This window comes from Heterodontus francisci, chromosome 9 (genome assembly GCF_036365525.1).
Source record: "Heterodontus francisci isolate sHetFra1 chromosome 9, sHetFra1.hap1, whole genome shotgun sequence".
Taxonomy (NCBI): Eukaryota; Metazoa; Chordata; class Chondrichthyes; order Heterodontiformes; family Heterodontidae; genus Heterodontus; species Heterodontus francisci.
In genome coordinates, this window is record NC_090379.1 from 93,201,939 (window position 1) to 93,214,570 (window position 12,632).

General features: G+C 43.1%; 1 protein-coding gene across 4 annotated transcripts in view; it reads left to right on the plus strand.

The window, feature by feature from the left end:
* Positions 1-12,632, plus strand: part of smoc1 (SPARC related modular calcium binding 1) — a 245,804-nt gene that overhangs the window by 16,142 nt on the left and 217,030 nt on the right. For all 4 annotated transcript variants that reach the window (XM_068038371.1, XM_068038372.1, XM_068038373.1 and 1 more), the window contains exons 2-3: positions 9,075-9,246; positions 12,262-12,377. In XM_068038371.1, coding sequence (XP_067894472.1) covers positions 9,075-9,246; positions 12,262-12,377 — 288 coding nt within the window. The remainder of the gene's footprint in view (positions 1-9,074; positions 9,247-12,261; positions 12,378-12,632) is intronic.

Genomic DNA, 12,632 nt, shown 5'->3' on the forward strand with positions numbered 1-12,632 from the left:
GTGTAATTCAGTAAATCTACTAACATTATTGGTTTACATCATTGGAACTGCTGGAATGAATCATTGCTGTGTAACTCTGCAGGGTAATTTTGTCTGCAATAGTGTAAAACAGATGATAGTGAGTTGGCAGTCCATTGAAGTCAATGTAAATAAAAATCGAGGGAAGAGTCAAGACCTACCCCTGTCTTTATTCGCTATCATTGTATAGGTTACATATTCGTGGGTCAGCATTTGTATGTTTATACCCTTTGTGGTTACAACCACAGCTCCACATGGAATAGAGAGAGCCCTATACTGTCTCAGCAGATAATGACATGATATTGTTGTGCTCTACAACTGGCAAAGGGTTTTTGAAGTTGTAGTGTTCTTCAAATAATGTTTCTGTATGCTCACAAACTTAACATTTACTTCGCATCAATCCCATTTACTTCTGCAAGACTATATATTCAGTTCCGTCATCTTTGTTTGTTTGTAGGGATTAGTGGATACATAATATACTGGGAAAATGACCCAAGTTACACTCTGTGCTTCTTTAGCTAATAATAGTGTAACAGTGCAAAACTTCTGGTTGGTCGAAGTGCCTAGACAGTTTTGAGCAACAGTTTTGCTTTCAGTGGAAAATCTTTTCTGGAACTATTGATGGATTGTGCTGAAATGGCTCTGTATAATCCAGTTGGATTGCCCCGCCTTTCCCCACCCTGATATGAAGTAACTGATGCTGCTGAGATATTCTGTTCCCAGCACCATCCAATGGGAAGCTGTTTGGGGTCAGTCTCAGGGCACAGGGAGGGCTTGTGCGTGCTATCGCTGAGCCCTGGCACTGCGATTGGCAGGGAGCCAGGGTGAGCACACAAAAACCCGCACGCTATTGGGACTGACCCTGACCACGGCAACCCCAGGACAATACTGTGGAAGAAAATCTTTTCCACGACTCAGGCTTTTTCAGTTCTGCACCAGAGATGAGAGTGGGGTTGTGGGGGGAGGTTGTGGGCGTGGGGGGAAGTGGGAGGTGTTGGGTGGTGTTGCTGCAATTTTAATACACGTCAGCGGGGGGGGTCTTGGTAAAATGATTGACTTGGCAGCTGATTGTATTATCAGGTTCAAGGTGGGGATTCTCCTCCTTAAGAGAATTAAAAGACGATTTTTCAAATTTTTTTTCTTTCTGATGAAAATTTTTCATCTGAACTGAATGCTGCTGACATTATAGATGTAATAAGTCACAGGAACTGTGCTGCAGAGCAGCTGAATTAATGCTGAATCAAGTGAGAAGACAGTGGAAGAATTGTTGGTCAGAAATCCTTATCTAGTGATTTGAGCTGAGCTGCTGCACACAGTCAGGCCCAGTGAGGGCAATTTTAATCTAACCTACCTATTGATAAACTGGTGGGATCAGGTGCAATGCTAGTTTTACACCCTACCTGTTTGCCATCAGTGGCGAATACTACTAGGTGGGGTATAAAACTGGCTTTCCATGCAATCCATTGGAGATTTGCCTGGTGAGTTGGATTAAAATTACCCCCAGCATCTTTGAGGCAGCCCTACCCACCAGTGATACAGAAAAAATATTTTAAAAGTTAACAGACAGGAAAAGAAATTGCTCTTAAAGTACTTTTATTGCTGTGATTTTCCCCCAGTGAGGCTCTAATGGCAAAACACCTTTGAATATCCTTTTTTAAATGGATGGCTACAAAGTCCCTTTGACCAAAAGTCAAAAAAGCACTGCTCTAGGCTCCCCCATATTAATGGGTCAGACCTCCAGAGCTTTTGGCAGTTATAGTCCATTAAGTTGGGAGAATGAAAACAAACTTTGCACAGCATGAGCATGAAGTGTCAGCAATGCAACACATTCAATTATACCTTGTCACACCGTTCTTGAAGAAGCAGGGACCAACGTGAGATTAAATCCTTAAATCGCAGCTAAATTCTTTAAAATAAAGATATTCCTCATTTTCCTTTCTCCTCAAGGCTCATGCTGGTCTGGGAGCCTGTTGGTATCTTGCTTAAGTAACCATGCTTCTTGTACTAGCTCAGGCACTTTGCTTGGTAGTCTGTTCAGTTGTTTGGAGGTGGCGGGAGGGTGGGGCAGACAGGGTTGTTGGAGATGGTGGAGGATCAAAAGAGTTCTGTCCTCACCCATTGTCCGGACTAGTGCACTTGCCAACAAGGGAAACTAGATAGTGATCAGGAGCAGGAACTTAAAATTTTCTCAAGCGCTGCTGCTCCGACTGTAACCTGCTAGCACAGCCCAACCAGCAATTGAACCTGGAACCTTCTTGTTCTGTATAGCTTAATATCTCAGCATTTACCTACTCAGCCATTTGCAGAGCTTTTTTAAAAAAAGGCTCCAACAATTAATATGAAAATATTAGGCAATGCTTCTTCCCCTTTCAGGAATGTAAACTCTCCCACATAATAGAGGAATGCTCATCTAATGACTCTGTTTGTTTTTTCATGACAAAATCTCATGCAGACATCCAAAGAAAGAGAAGGAAGCCCCCTCATCTGGAAAGCTACAAGGCTGCTGCACATAAAGGACCATAAGTCTACACAGTCAGACCTCCCCCCATCCTCCTAGAGAGCTGCAGGCTTAAGTCCACATTCTTAATAAGGGACCAAAGACCATCAAACAATACTTACAGTTAAAGACTGCCTTCATGACTCCACCCAAAGGCTCAGCGAATCTATTCAGACTCTAGCTGAGCTACGTAGATCAGAAAGGTCATGGGTTTGAATCTTGGTTGTGGTTCGTTAGTTGATTTCAGCTAAAGCAGCAATGACAATGCTCCAACAGGCTTCAACTCCCCTGGGCTGGGTAGGGGGAAATTGGACACGTTCTCTAGTTTCTGATTGCCATCCAGTGTCCTTTGCTCTGTTTTTGTGTGATGATCGCACAGGCTATATTGGGTGAGGAGAGGATCGAGCTTGACTGTAATGTCCCCCTTGTGCAATAGCCTACTGATATGCACTTATACAGCTAGTCCATTCCTGCAGTAATAAGGGCCACTTGGATGACATGTCAGAGGATGAACAGCATCTGTGGAATTGTACCCCAGTAAGCAGAGAATGCCTTCAGAAGGTGAGTGGCAGGGAAAGGATAAAACTGTTGAGGGAACCAAAGGAACTAAAGTGAACAAAGTGACATCTTTTGTATACACCCCTTCACCATGAGAAGTCACTAAGATTTGCCACTCCTTAGTATCCATAAAGCAATTCACTCCCTTTTTTCTAGTGTTATTTCATAAACAATTAAACACTGTCCTTATTTTAAAAATGCAATACAGAAATAGATAAAATAATTGATATTTGGGCCTAATTACTGCCAGTTCAGATATGTACCATAAATATCTGTCTTGTATGGTCTACACGAACTTGTGAAAGCATATTGAATTCTGTCACCAGCAAATTCAAGAAAGATATTTTAAAACCTCTTTAGAAAAGTAATGAGGAGTGTTTTTCTTAACACTGTGAGCTACATAATAGAATAACTGAAGCTTATTTTTAGGTGATAATTCAGTCGATTGGTTTTGCGACAAGTTCACAGGAAATGAAGAGATGATATATTGGATACTGTTGCGGGGGACGACTTACCAGGGGTAAGCAATGGGGTACAGGTATCTGGCACAGAGTCTATCCCTGTTGCTCAGAAGGGAAGGGGGAAGAGGAGCAGAACATTAGTCATTGGGGACTCCATAGTTAGGGGAACAGATAGGAGGTTCTGTGGGAACGAGAGAGACTCACGGTTGGTATGTTGCCTCCCAGGTGCCAGGGTTCGTGATGTCTCGGATTGTGTCTTTGGGATCCTTAAGGGGGAGGGGGAGCAGCCCCAAGTCGTGGTCCACATAGGCACCAACGACATTGGTAGGAAGAGAGATGGGGATTTAAGACAGAAATTCAGGGAGCTAGGGTGGAAGCTTAGAGCGAGAACAAACAGAGTTGTTATCTCTGGGTTGTTGCCCGTGCCACGTGATAGCGAAGCAAGGAATAGGGAGAGAGAGGAGTTGAACACGTGGCTGCAGGGATGGTGCAGGAGGGAGGGTTTTGGTTTCCTGGATAATTGGGGCTCTTTCTGGGGTAGGTGGGACCTCTACAAACAGGATGGTCTTCACCTGAACCAGAGGGGTACCAATATCCTGGGGGGGAGATTTGCTAGTGCTCTTCGGGGGGATTTAAACTAATTCAGCAGGGGAATGGGAACCTAAATTGTAGTGCCAGTGTACAGGATGTTGAGAGTAGTGAGGTCAGGGATATGGTTACAAGGATGCAAGAGGGCACTGGCAAGCAAGAACCTGGTTTAAGGTGTGTCTACCTCAATGCCAGGAGCATCCGGAATAAGGTGGGTGAGCCTGCAGCATGGGTTGGTACCTGGGATCTCGATGTAGTGGCCATTTCGGAGACATGGGTAGAGCAGGGGCAGGAATGGATGTTGCAGGTTCCGGGATTTAGATGTTTCAGTAAGAACAGAGAGGATGGGAAAAGAGGGGGGGGTGTGGCATTGTTAATCAAGGAGAGTATTACAGCGACAGAAAGGACGTTTGAGGACTCGTCTACTGTGGTAGTATGGGCCGAGGTTAGAAACAGGAGAGGTGAGGTTACCCTGTTGGGAGTCTTTTATAGACCTCCAAATAGTTCCAGAGATGTAGAGGAAAGGATAGCGAAGATGATTCTCGACAGGGGCGAGAGTAACAGGGTAGTTGTTATGGGGGACTTTAACTTTCCAAATATCGACTGGAAATACTATAGTTCGAGTACTTTAGATGGGACAGTTTTTGTCCAGTGTGTGCAGGAGGGTTTTCTGACACAGTATGTAGACAGGCCAACCAGGGGCGATGCCACATTGGATTTGGTACTGGGAAATGAACCCGGCCAGGTGTTAGATTTAGATGTAGGTGAGCACTTTGGTGATAGTGATCACAATTCGGTTAGGTTTACCTTAGCGATGGGCAGGGACAGGTATATACCGCAGGGCAAAAATTATAGCTGGGGGAAAGGAAATTATGATGCGATTAGGCAAGATTTAGGATGCGTAGGATGGGGAAGGAAACTGCAGGGGATGGGAACAATCGAAATGTGGAGCTTATTCAAGGAGCAGCTACTGCGTGTCCTTGATAAGTATGTACCTGTCAGGCAGGGAGGAAGTTGTCGAGTGAGGGAGCCGTGGTTTACTAAAGAAGTTGAAGCGCTTGTCAAGAGGAAGAAGAAGGCTTATGTTAGGATGAGACGTGAAGGCTCAGTTAGGGCGCTTGAGAGCTACAAGCTAGCCAGGAAGGATCTAAAGGGAGAGCTAAGAAGAGCAAGGAGAGGACACGAGAAGTCATTGGCGGATAGGATCAGGGAAAACCCTAAGGCTTTCTATAGGTATATCAGGAATAAAAGAATGACTAGAGTTAGATTAGGGCCAATCAAGGATAGTAGTGGGAAGTTGTGTGTGGAATCAGAGGAGATAGGGGAAGTGTTGAATGAATATTTTGCGTCAGTATTGACAGTAGAGAAAGAAAATGTTGTTGAGGAGAATACTGAGATTCAGGCTACTAGGCTAGATGGGATTGAGGTTCACAAGGAGGAGGTGTTATCAATTTTGGAAAGTGTGAAAATAGATAAGTCCCCTGGGCCAGATGGGATTTACCCTAGGATTCTCTGGGAAGATAGGGAGGAGATTGCAGAGCCTTTGTCCTTGATCTTTATGTCGTCATTGTCGACAGGAATAGTGCCGGAAGACTGGAGGATAGCAAATGTTGTCCCCTTGTTCAAGAAGGGGAGTAGAGACAGCCCTGGTAATTATAGACCTGTGAGCCTTACTTCGGTTGTGGGTAAAATGTTGGAAAGGGTTATAAGAGACAGGATTTATAATCATCTTGAAAAGAATAAGTTCATTAGAGATAGTCAGCACGGTTTTGTGACGGGTAGGTCGTGCCTCACAAACCTTATTGAGTTTTTCAAGAAGGTGACCAAACAGGTGGATGAGGGTAAAGCAGTGGATGTTGTGTATATGGATTTCAGTAAGGCGTTTGATAAGGTTCCCCACGGTAGGCTATTGCAGAAAATACGGAAGTATGGGGTTGAAGGTGATTTAGAGCTTTGGATCAGAAATTGGCTAGCTGAAAGAAGACAGAGGGTGGTGGCTGATGGCAAATGTTCATCCTGGAGTTTAGTTACTGGTGGTGTACCGCAAGGATCTGTTTTGGGGCCACTGCTGTTTGTCATTTTTATAAATGACCTGGAAGAGGGTGTAGAAGGGTGGGTTAGTAAATTTGCAGATGACACTAAGGTCGGTGGAGTTGTGGATAGTGCCGAAGGATGTTGTAGGGTACAGAGGGACATAGATAGGCTGCAGAGCTGGGCTGAGAGATGGCAAATGGAGTTTAATGCGGAAAAGTGCGAGGTGATTCACTTTGGAAGGAGTAACAGGAATGCAGAGTACTGGGCTAATGGGAAGATTCTTGGTAGTGTAGATGAACAGAGAGATCTTGGTGTCCAGGTGCATAAATCCCTGAAGGTTGCTACCCAGGTTAATAGGGCTGTTAAGAAGGCATATGGTGTGTTAGCTTTTATTAGTAGGGGGATCGAGTTTCGGAGCCACGAGGTCATGCTGCAGCTGTACAAAACTCTGGTGAGACCGCACCTGGAGTATTGCGTGCAGTTCTGGTCACCGCATTATAGGAAGGATGTGGAAGCTATGGAAAGGGTGCAGAGGAGATTTACTAGGATGTTGCCTGGTATGGAGGGAAGGTCTTACGAGGAAAGGCTGAGGGACTTGAGGTTGTTTTCGTTGGAGAGAAGGAGGAGGAGAGGTGACTTAATAGAGACATATAAGATAATCAGAGGGTTAGATAGGGTGGATAGTGAGCGTCTTTTTCCTCGGATGATGATGGCAAACACGAGGGGACATAGCTTCAAGTTGAGGGGTGATAGATATAGGACAGATGTGAGAGGTAGTTTCTTTACTCAGAGAGTAGTAGGGGCGTGGAACGCCCTGCCTGCAGCAGTAGTAGACTCGCCAACTTTAAGGGCATTTGAGTGGTCATTGGATAGACATATGGATGAAAATGGAATAGTGTAGGTCAGATGGTTTCACAGGTCGGCGCAACATCGAGGGCCGAAGGGCCTGTACTGCGCTGTAATGTTCTAAAAAAATAGTGGGCGATAATATCCTGTGTGCAACTTGAGCCTTGATATCGGAGATAGTACATGGTAATATTGTATAGGAAAACATAAGATACTACATGGCATCAGCTATAACAAAGCACTTAACCCTTTGAGGGACAAAGTGCCATTTTACCGTCTGATTTAAATTGCAGTGACATGATAAAGTGCAGCAGCCCGTGTATAATGCACACCTCCATTTTTTCTTGTATCTATGTATAATATACACGTCCAACTTATGGAATTTTTTCTGAGGGGAGGGAATTCATATTGCACTTGAAAGATTTATGGTACTACACATCTGTTCTGACCAAACATTCTGCTGTAAGGTACTTTCTGTTTAAATACCTTGTGTAGATTACATGGCCACTGAGGTTTCCTGTGCAACATTTTTACTGGAGCGACAAAATGCACAGGAGATGCCTGTCTTGCCAATTTATGTCAACATATTATGTGTTTGTAAACAAGTGAAAAATGGTTTACCAAACATGTTTCCAGAAAGTCCTCGTCTGCCCCTTTAAAACGAAACATTTACAGATTACTCAAGAAACCAAAACTTCTTAGAATAAAAATTCAAATAATAGAAAAAACGGAAGAAAGCAAACAATTACGATTTTTGTTTTCTGTGTGAGGAAGGACCAACATGGCACAAAGGCAACTAACGTCTTGGTACATTAACATGCTACAGTGACAATGTGACAGGATTCTGGACACTATATGGCTGTCTGGCAAAGCAGTAGATGGAAGGCTAAACATCTCCCCTCAGAAGGGCTGGAAAAATGTAGGGGGGGAGGGGCTCAATCCATCCAGCACCGACAGTTCTGGCTGAAAGTGGTCTCCTTGCCCGGTTAGCCGGGCAACTGCAAACGCCAGAGAGGGACTAAAACAGGGAAAAGCACAATGAGCTTTTTCCTCGGACTTCGGCTCAAAGTGACAACTCTTCATGAGTTTTGGAAGGCTGTTTGACCTTGAGGAGTATCACAACTGCATCCGATTCTGCCTTCACTTGGTGTATTTTCCAGCAGGGATTACTGACAGTGATAAGGAACAAGGACCCTGGCTGATGTTTTGCTCTTCCTAGCCTTGAAGTGCTGAGACCAGCTGCACTGTCCCCACCATTTTAACCCCGGCCAAAATCAATTAGGGCAGCAGAGAGCAAAGTTGCTGCATTTTTTAAAAAGGTGGCTCCATATACTCTGATAGAAATCTAGCAGCCATTTGCTTAGAAGAGGAGAAGGTAGAACCCTCAATTTTCTTCTCTGTTGACTTAATGTAAAAAAAAATATATAATGAGTGCAACATATGTAACTTTTATAGTGCCATTCTAAGGTACCTACCTCCTTTATGATTTTGCCTCCTGACTTATTTCTAAAGCACAGGGAGGGAGTCCCAAGATTTTAACACTAAAAATGGAAGTAAGAATCTACAGCTGACCTCATAGTCTTCGTGTAGGTGAACTGACTAAAATTCACAGCGCTCTTTGTGCAATGGGATGGCAGCTGTACCAACAGTCTTGTCTTTGTTAAGCTGATTTTGTTTTGATCTACCTGTCAAATAATTGTCATCCAAGTTATTAAAAAAATGTGACATGTCGACATGTAAGTCTCACCAATGGCGGCCAACACTGTGCTTTGCTCCAAAATAAACAGTGCTCACTTGCCCCACTTCCCAGTAAAGGTGCTCAGAGAGTTTCAGATTACAGGCCAGCATTGATTGACAAGAACCCCTTCAGGCATCTTTTTCTGGAAATTGTTATGCCATCTGTGAAAAGACATTCTTTGATATTATTTTAAGACTAGTTGGCCTTCATAGCTTCTGTATTGCAACACTGTTGTTCTTTGGAGATTCTTAGCTTGTCAGAAGATGAGTGTGCTTATTTTGTGCACAGTCGCTCAGTATTTGGAGTTCTTTGATTTAGGATTTTTTGTTATCAGTTTCTAATAGGAGATCGTGACCAAGACCTGGAGTGCAATGTACATTGTTCTGGCTCTCAGCTGAAGCCCCTCTGCGTGTCTGATGGCAGGACGTACGAATCAAGATGTGATTATCTGAGGGCCAAGTGTCGGGATTCAACACTGGAGATCACGCACCGAGGCAGATGTAAAGGTAATTCATCTCTCCTCCCCCAAACCCTCACAGTGTCACAGATACCGAATTAGTCAATAGCTATTTGGTATATAGTGAATAACAGCTATAAAGCAGTAATCTTTTTGGGAGATTCTAGTGGCAACCTCACAACTGCTTTAACTATGTTCTGAATGTCAAAAGATGATGATGGAGGTCATTTTGACTTTGGGTGATATTGGATCAGCAGAAAATACATAGAATTAAAGAATTTTATAGCACAGCAGGAGGCCATTGTGTCTCTGCTGGCTCTTTGAAAGAGCTATCTGTTTAGTCCCACACCCCTGCTCTTTCCCCGTAGCTGTGCAAATGTTTCCTTTTAAATTATATATCCAATTCCCTTCTGAAAGTTACTATTGAATCTGCTTTCAGCATCCCTTTAGGCTGTGCATTTCAGATCATAGCAACTCACTGTGTAAGAAGAAACCTCAACTCCACCCGCCCCCACTCCCTGCACCCCCGTTTTATTTTACCAATTATCTTAAGTCTGTGTCCTCTGGTTACCAAGCCTGCTGGAAACAGTTTGTCCCTCTCCGCTCTATCAAAACCTTCATAATTTTGTCCACTCCATTAAATCTTCCCTTAACCTTCTCTGCTCTAAGCAGAACAATCACAGCTTGTCCAGTCTCACCACATAACTGAAGGCCCTCATCCCTGCTATCATCCTAGTAAATCTCCGCTGTAAACTCTCATAGGCCTTGACATCCTTCCTAAAGTGGGATGCCCACAATTGGACAATACTCCAACTGAGGCCTGACCAGGGATTTATAAATATTTTCCATATTTTCCATCTGGAAAGGAAGAGAGATGCTTAGTCAATGGCTGATCCAATATTGCATGTTTTACACTATCACAATTAACCCTGATGAACCATTTTGATGATATCCGGAGCTTGTTTTTATTTTGATAGTGGGTATCAAATATCAGGACACTCAACATAGTTGACACTTGAGGACGAGTCATTGTGACAAAAATCACTGCCAGTTTAGCGGAATGATGATTTGTTGGCCTGTTGAGTCAGTCTCTCAGTTCTTGACACTAGCTAATGGAATAAAATGCCATTATTCACAGCAGTAAAAGAGTTAGTGGCAGCACTGATGTTTGCTGTTCATCCATTCTTCATATTGCTCTCATTATCATCCACATATGCACTGAAAATTCTTCTCACATATTGAATCAAGTGTGTAATTAATAATTTGGAGATTATAAGCACACCAGCGAAATCTGTTGACCCCCACCCTTCCACCTCTCCCAGACCTTTTAGACCTGGGTGTATACTCTTACTATGTGGGTGTGGCTGTATCAGCTTTAAAAACCAAGATGGCATCACCAGCAAAAGAGCGCGTAGTACTCAGAATCCATCGGATTGATAGTGTTGCAACTGCTGCAACTACTCAAACAAATGTACACACAATTGTACACGCTGTGCACTCTTTCCTACCCCCATGTAAGGTATCAAATTGGAGAGTATTGGGTGAGCATGATGGAGAGCTAAGGAACAAAATAGTGTTCCCCATCCCACTATTTTTTTTTCCAAGAATATACTTTATTCATAAAAATTTGCAAAAATACATTGAAAACAGTTCAAAACAGTTCAAGCTTCGCATTTCGGAAAGTACAATAGAGATCAGATTTCTTTGATACAGAACAGGAGTTGCCTCACAATTCTTGCCATTCCATTTTAAATGCAATGTACATTTGCCATCCCACTCCCTCCACTGTGGATAAATTGCTCAGGAAAACCATCTCTGCCGGAAGTCCAGATGATTTCACGATTCTCTGAAGCAGCCACTCTCAGGTCAAGTAAAGCACAGTTGACACTCCTCTATTTTCCCCAAAAATGTATCTTGGAAGAATACCTCTTACAAAAGGAGGGTGACAGCTCCACTTCATACAATATTCATTTTGGTGGCAATTCCAAGTGAGATTTCCAGTAGTACCCATTACTGCTGGATTCTGGGTGTTTGGCGAGCTGGACACATGGCTATGAGCAACTGGATTGAAATTCCTTGAACACATTTCACTTCAGACAGTACAAACCACCAAAAAGGAAATTCTAACTCAGATGCCAGAGGTTAAAGTGCGTGTTCCAGCTGACTATATACCATCCAATCCCTTGGGCACTTGATTCATAAGTGGAAACAATACTGTCTATGATTTACTGCATGTTCTGTAGTTGATGTAATCACACATTTGTCCTCTGTATGAATTTAACTAGATAAAGGTTGTTAAATTACATAATTTCATGTTAACATTGGTCTGTCTTTGATATATAACTAGCACTCCAATAAATTAACCCCTTGCCTCAAATGCCTTCATCGACAGGAATTTGTGTGTGCGGAAGGGCAGGGGGAATGTGTCTGGGCCTCAGCAGCAAGGCATACATTTCTGCTCTGCATGTTGAATGGTTGAGCTGACTGCTCATGTAAACTGTAGTCAAATTCCAACATGCTCAAGATCCTGGATCAAAAAATAAATAAATAAGCTAAATTAAATCAAAGCTGTTCAGAATTGCATTCTGTCAACAACCTGTTCTCACTATACCAAGTAATATTTTGTAAATAGCATGGACTTTCACTGCTTTAGAAGGCTCCTTTAATAAGTAAATTGATGCCTTTTTCTTTTTTTTTAAATTTAGATGAAAGTTTTTTTTAAATCTGCCGAATTCTTGGGTCTGGCACTGAGTGAAGATGAAATGGTTCTTGACACTGAGGGAGAGGACAGCAAAGGAAGGAGGCAGCAGTTCACACTACCGTGCTGCACCTCCCAGTGGCTGAGACCAAGGCCTAGTGACTGGTCACATATCTGACCTGCATATTGTGAGGGGGGGAGGGGGAACGAAAGAACACTCTTCAGGAAAAGTGGTTGGGAAGAAATGTTCGGAACAAAAATATAAAGAATCCCGATGAAATGTGATATGTTTTGGTTTTGTGTAATGCTAATAACTATTTTCTGTAAATACAATGGTCAAATAAATCTGCTGGCTCTTTTTTACAGAAGCAGGCCCAACCAAGTGTCGGACAGAAAGGGCACAGCAAGCACAGGAACAGGCCAAAAAGCCGCAGGAACCGGTTTTCATTCCAGAATGTAATGAGGATGGCTCATTTGCTCAGGTAATGTAATGGTGAACGAGTAGGCCTGGGACAGTGAAGAAGCAGACACGTCCCATTAATATAAACGCTGGCTTTGCCGCTGATGCTGACATCCCATGAAAGAATTTTTAAAAAAGTCAAATTGTGTTTGCCAATACTTCTGTGAAGCCACTTTTGACATTTTACTGCGGTAAAGGTGCTATATAAATGCAAATTATTGTTGTATGGTACCTATAACCCCATTATACTTGTGTACTTACTGTGGATCTACGTGTG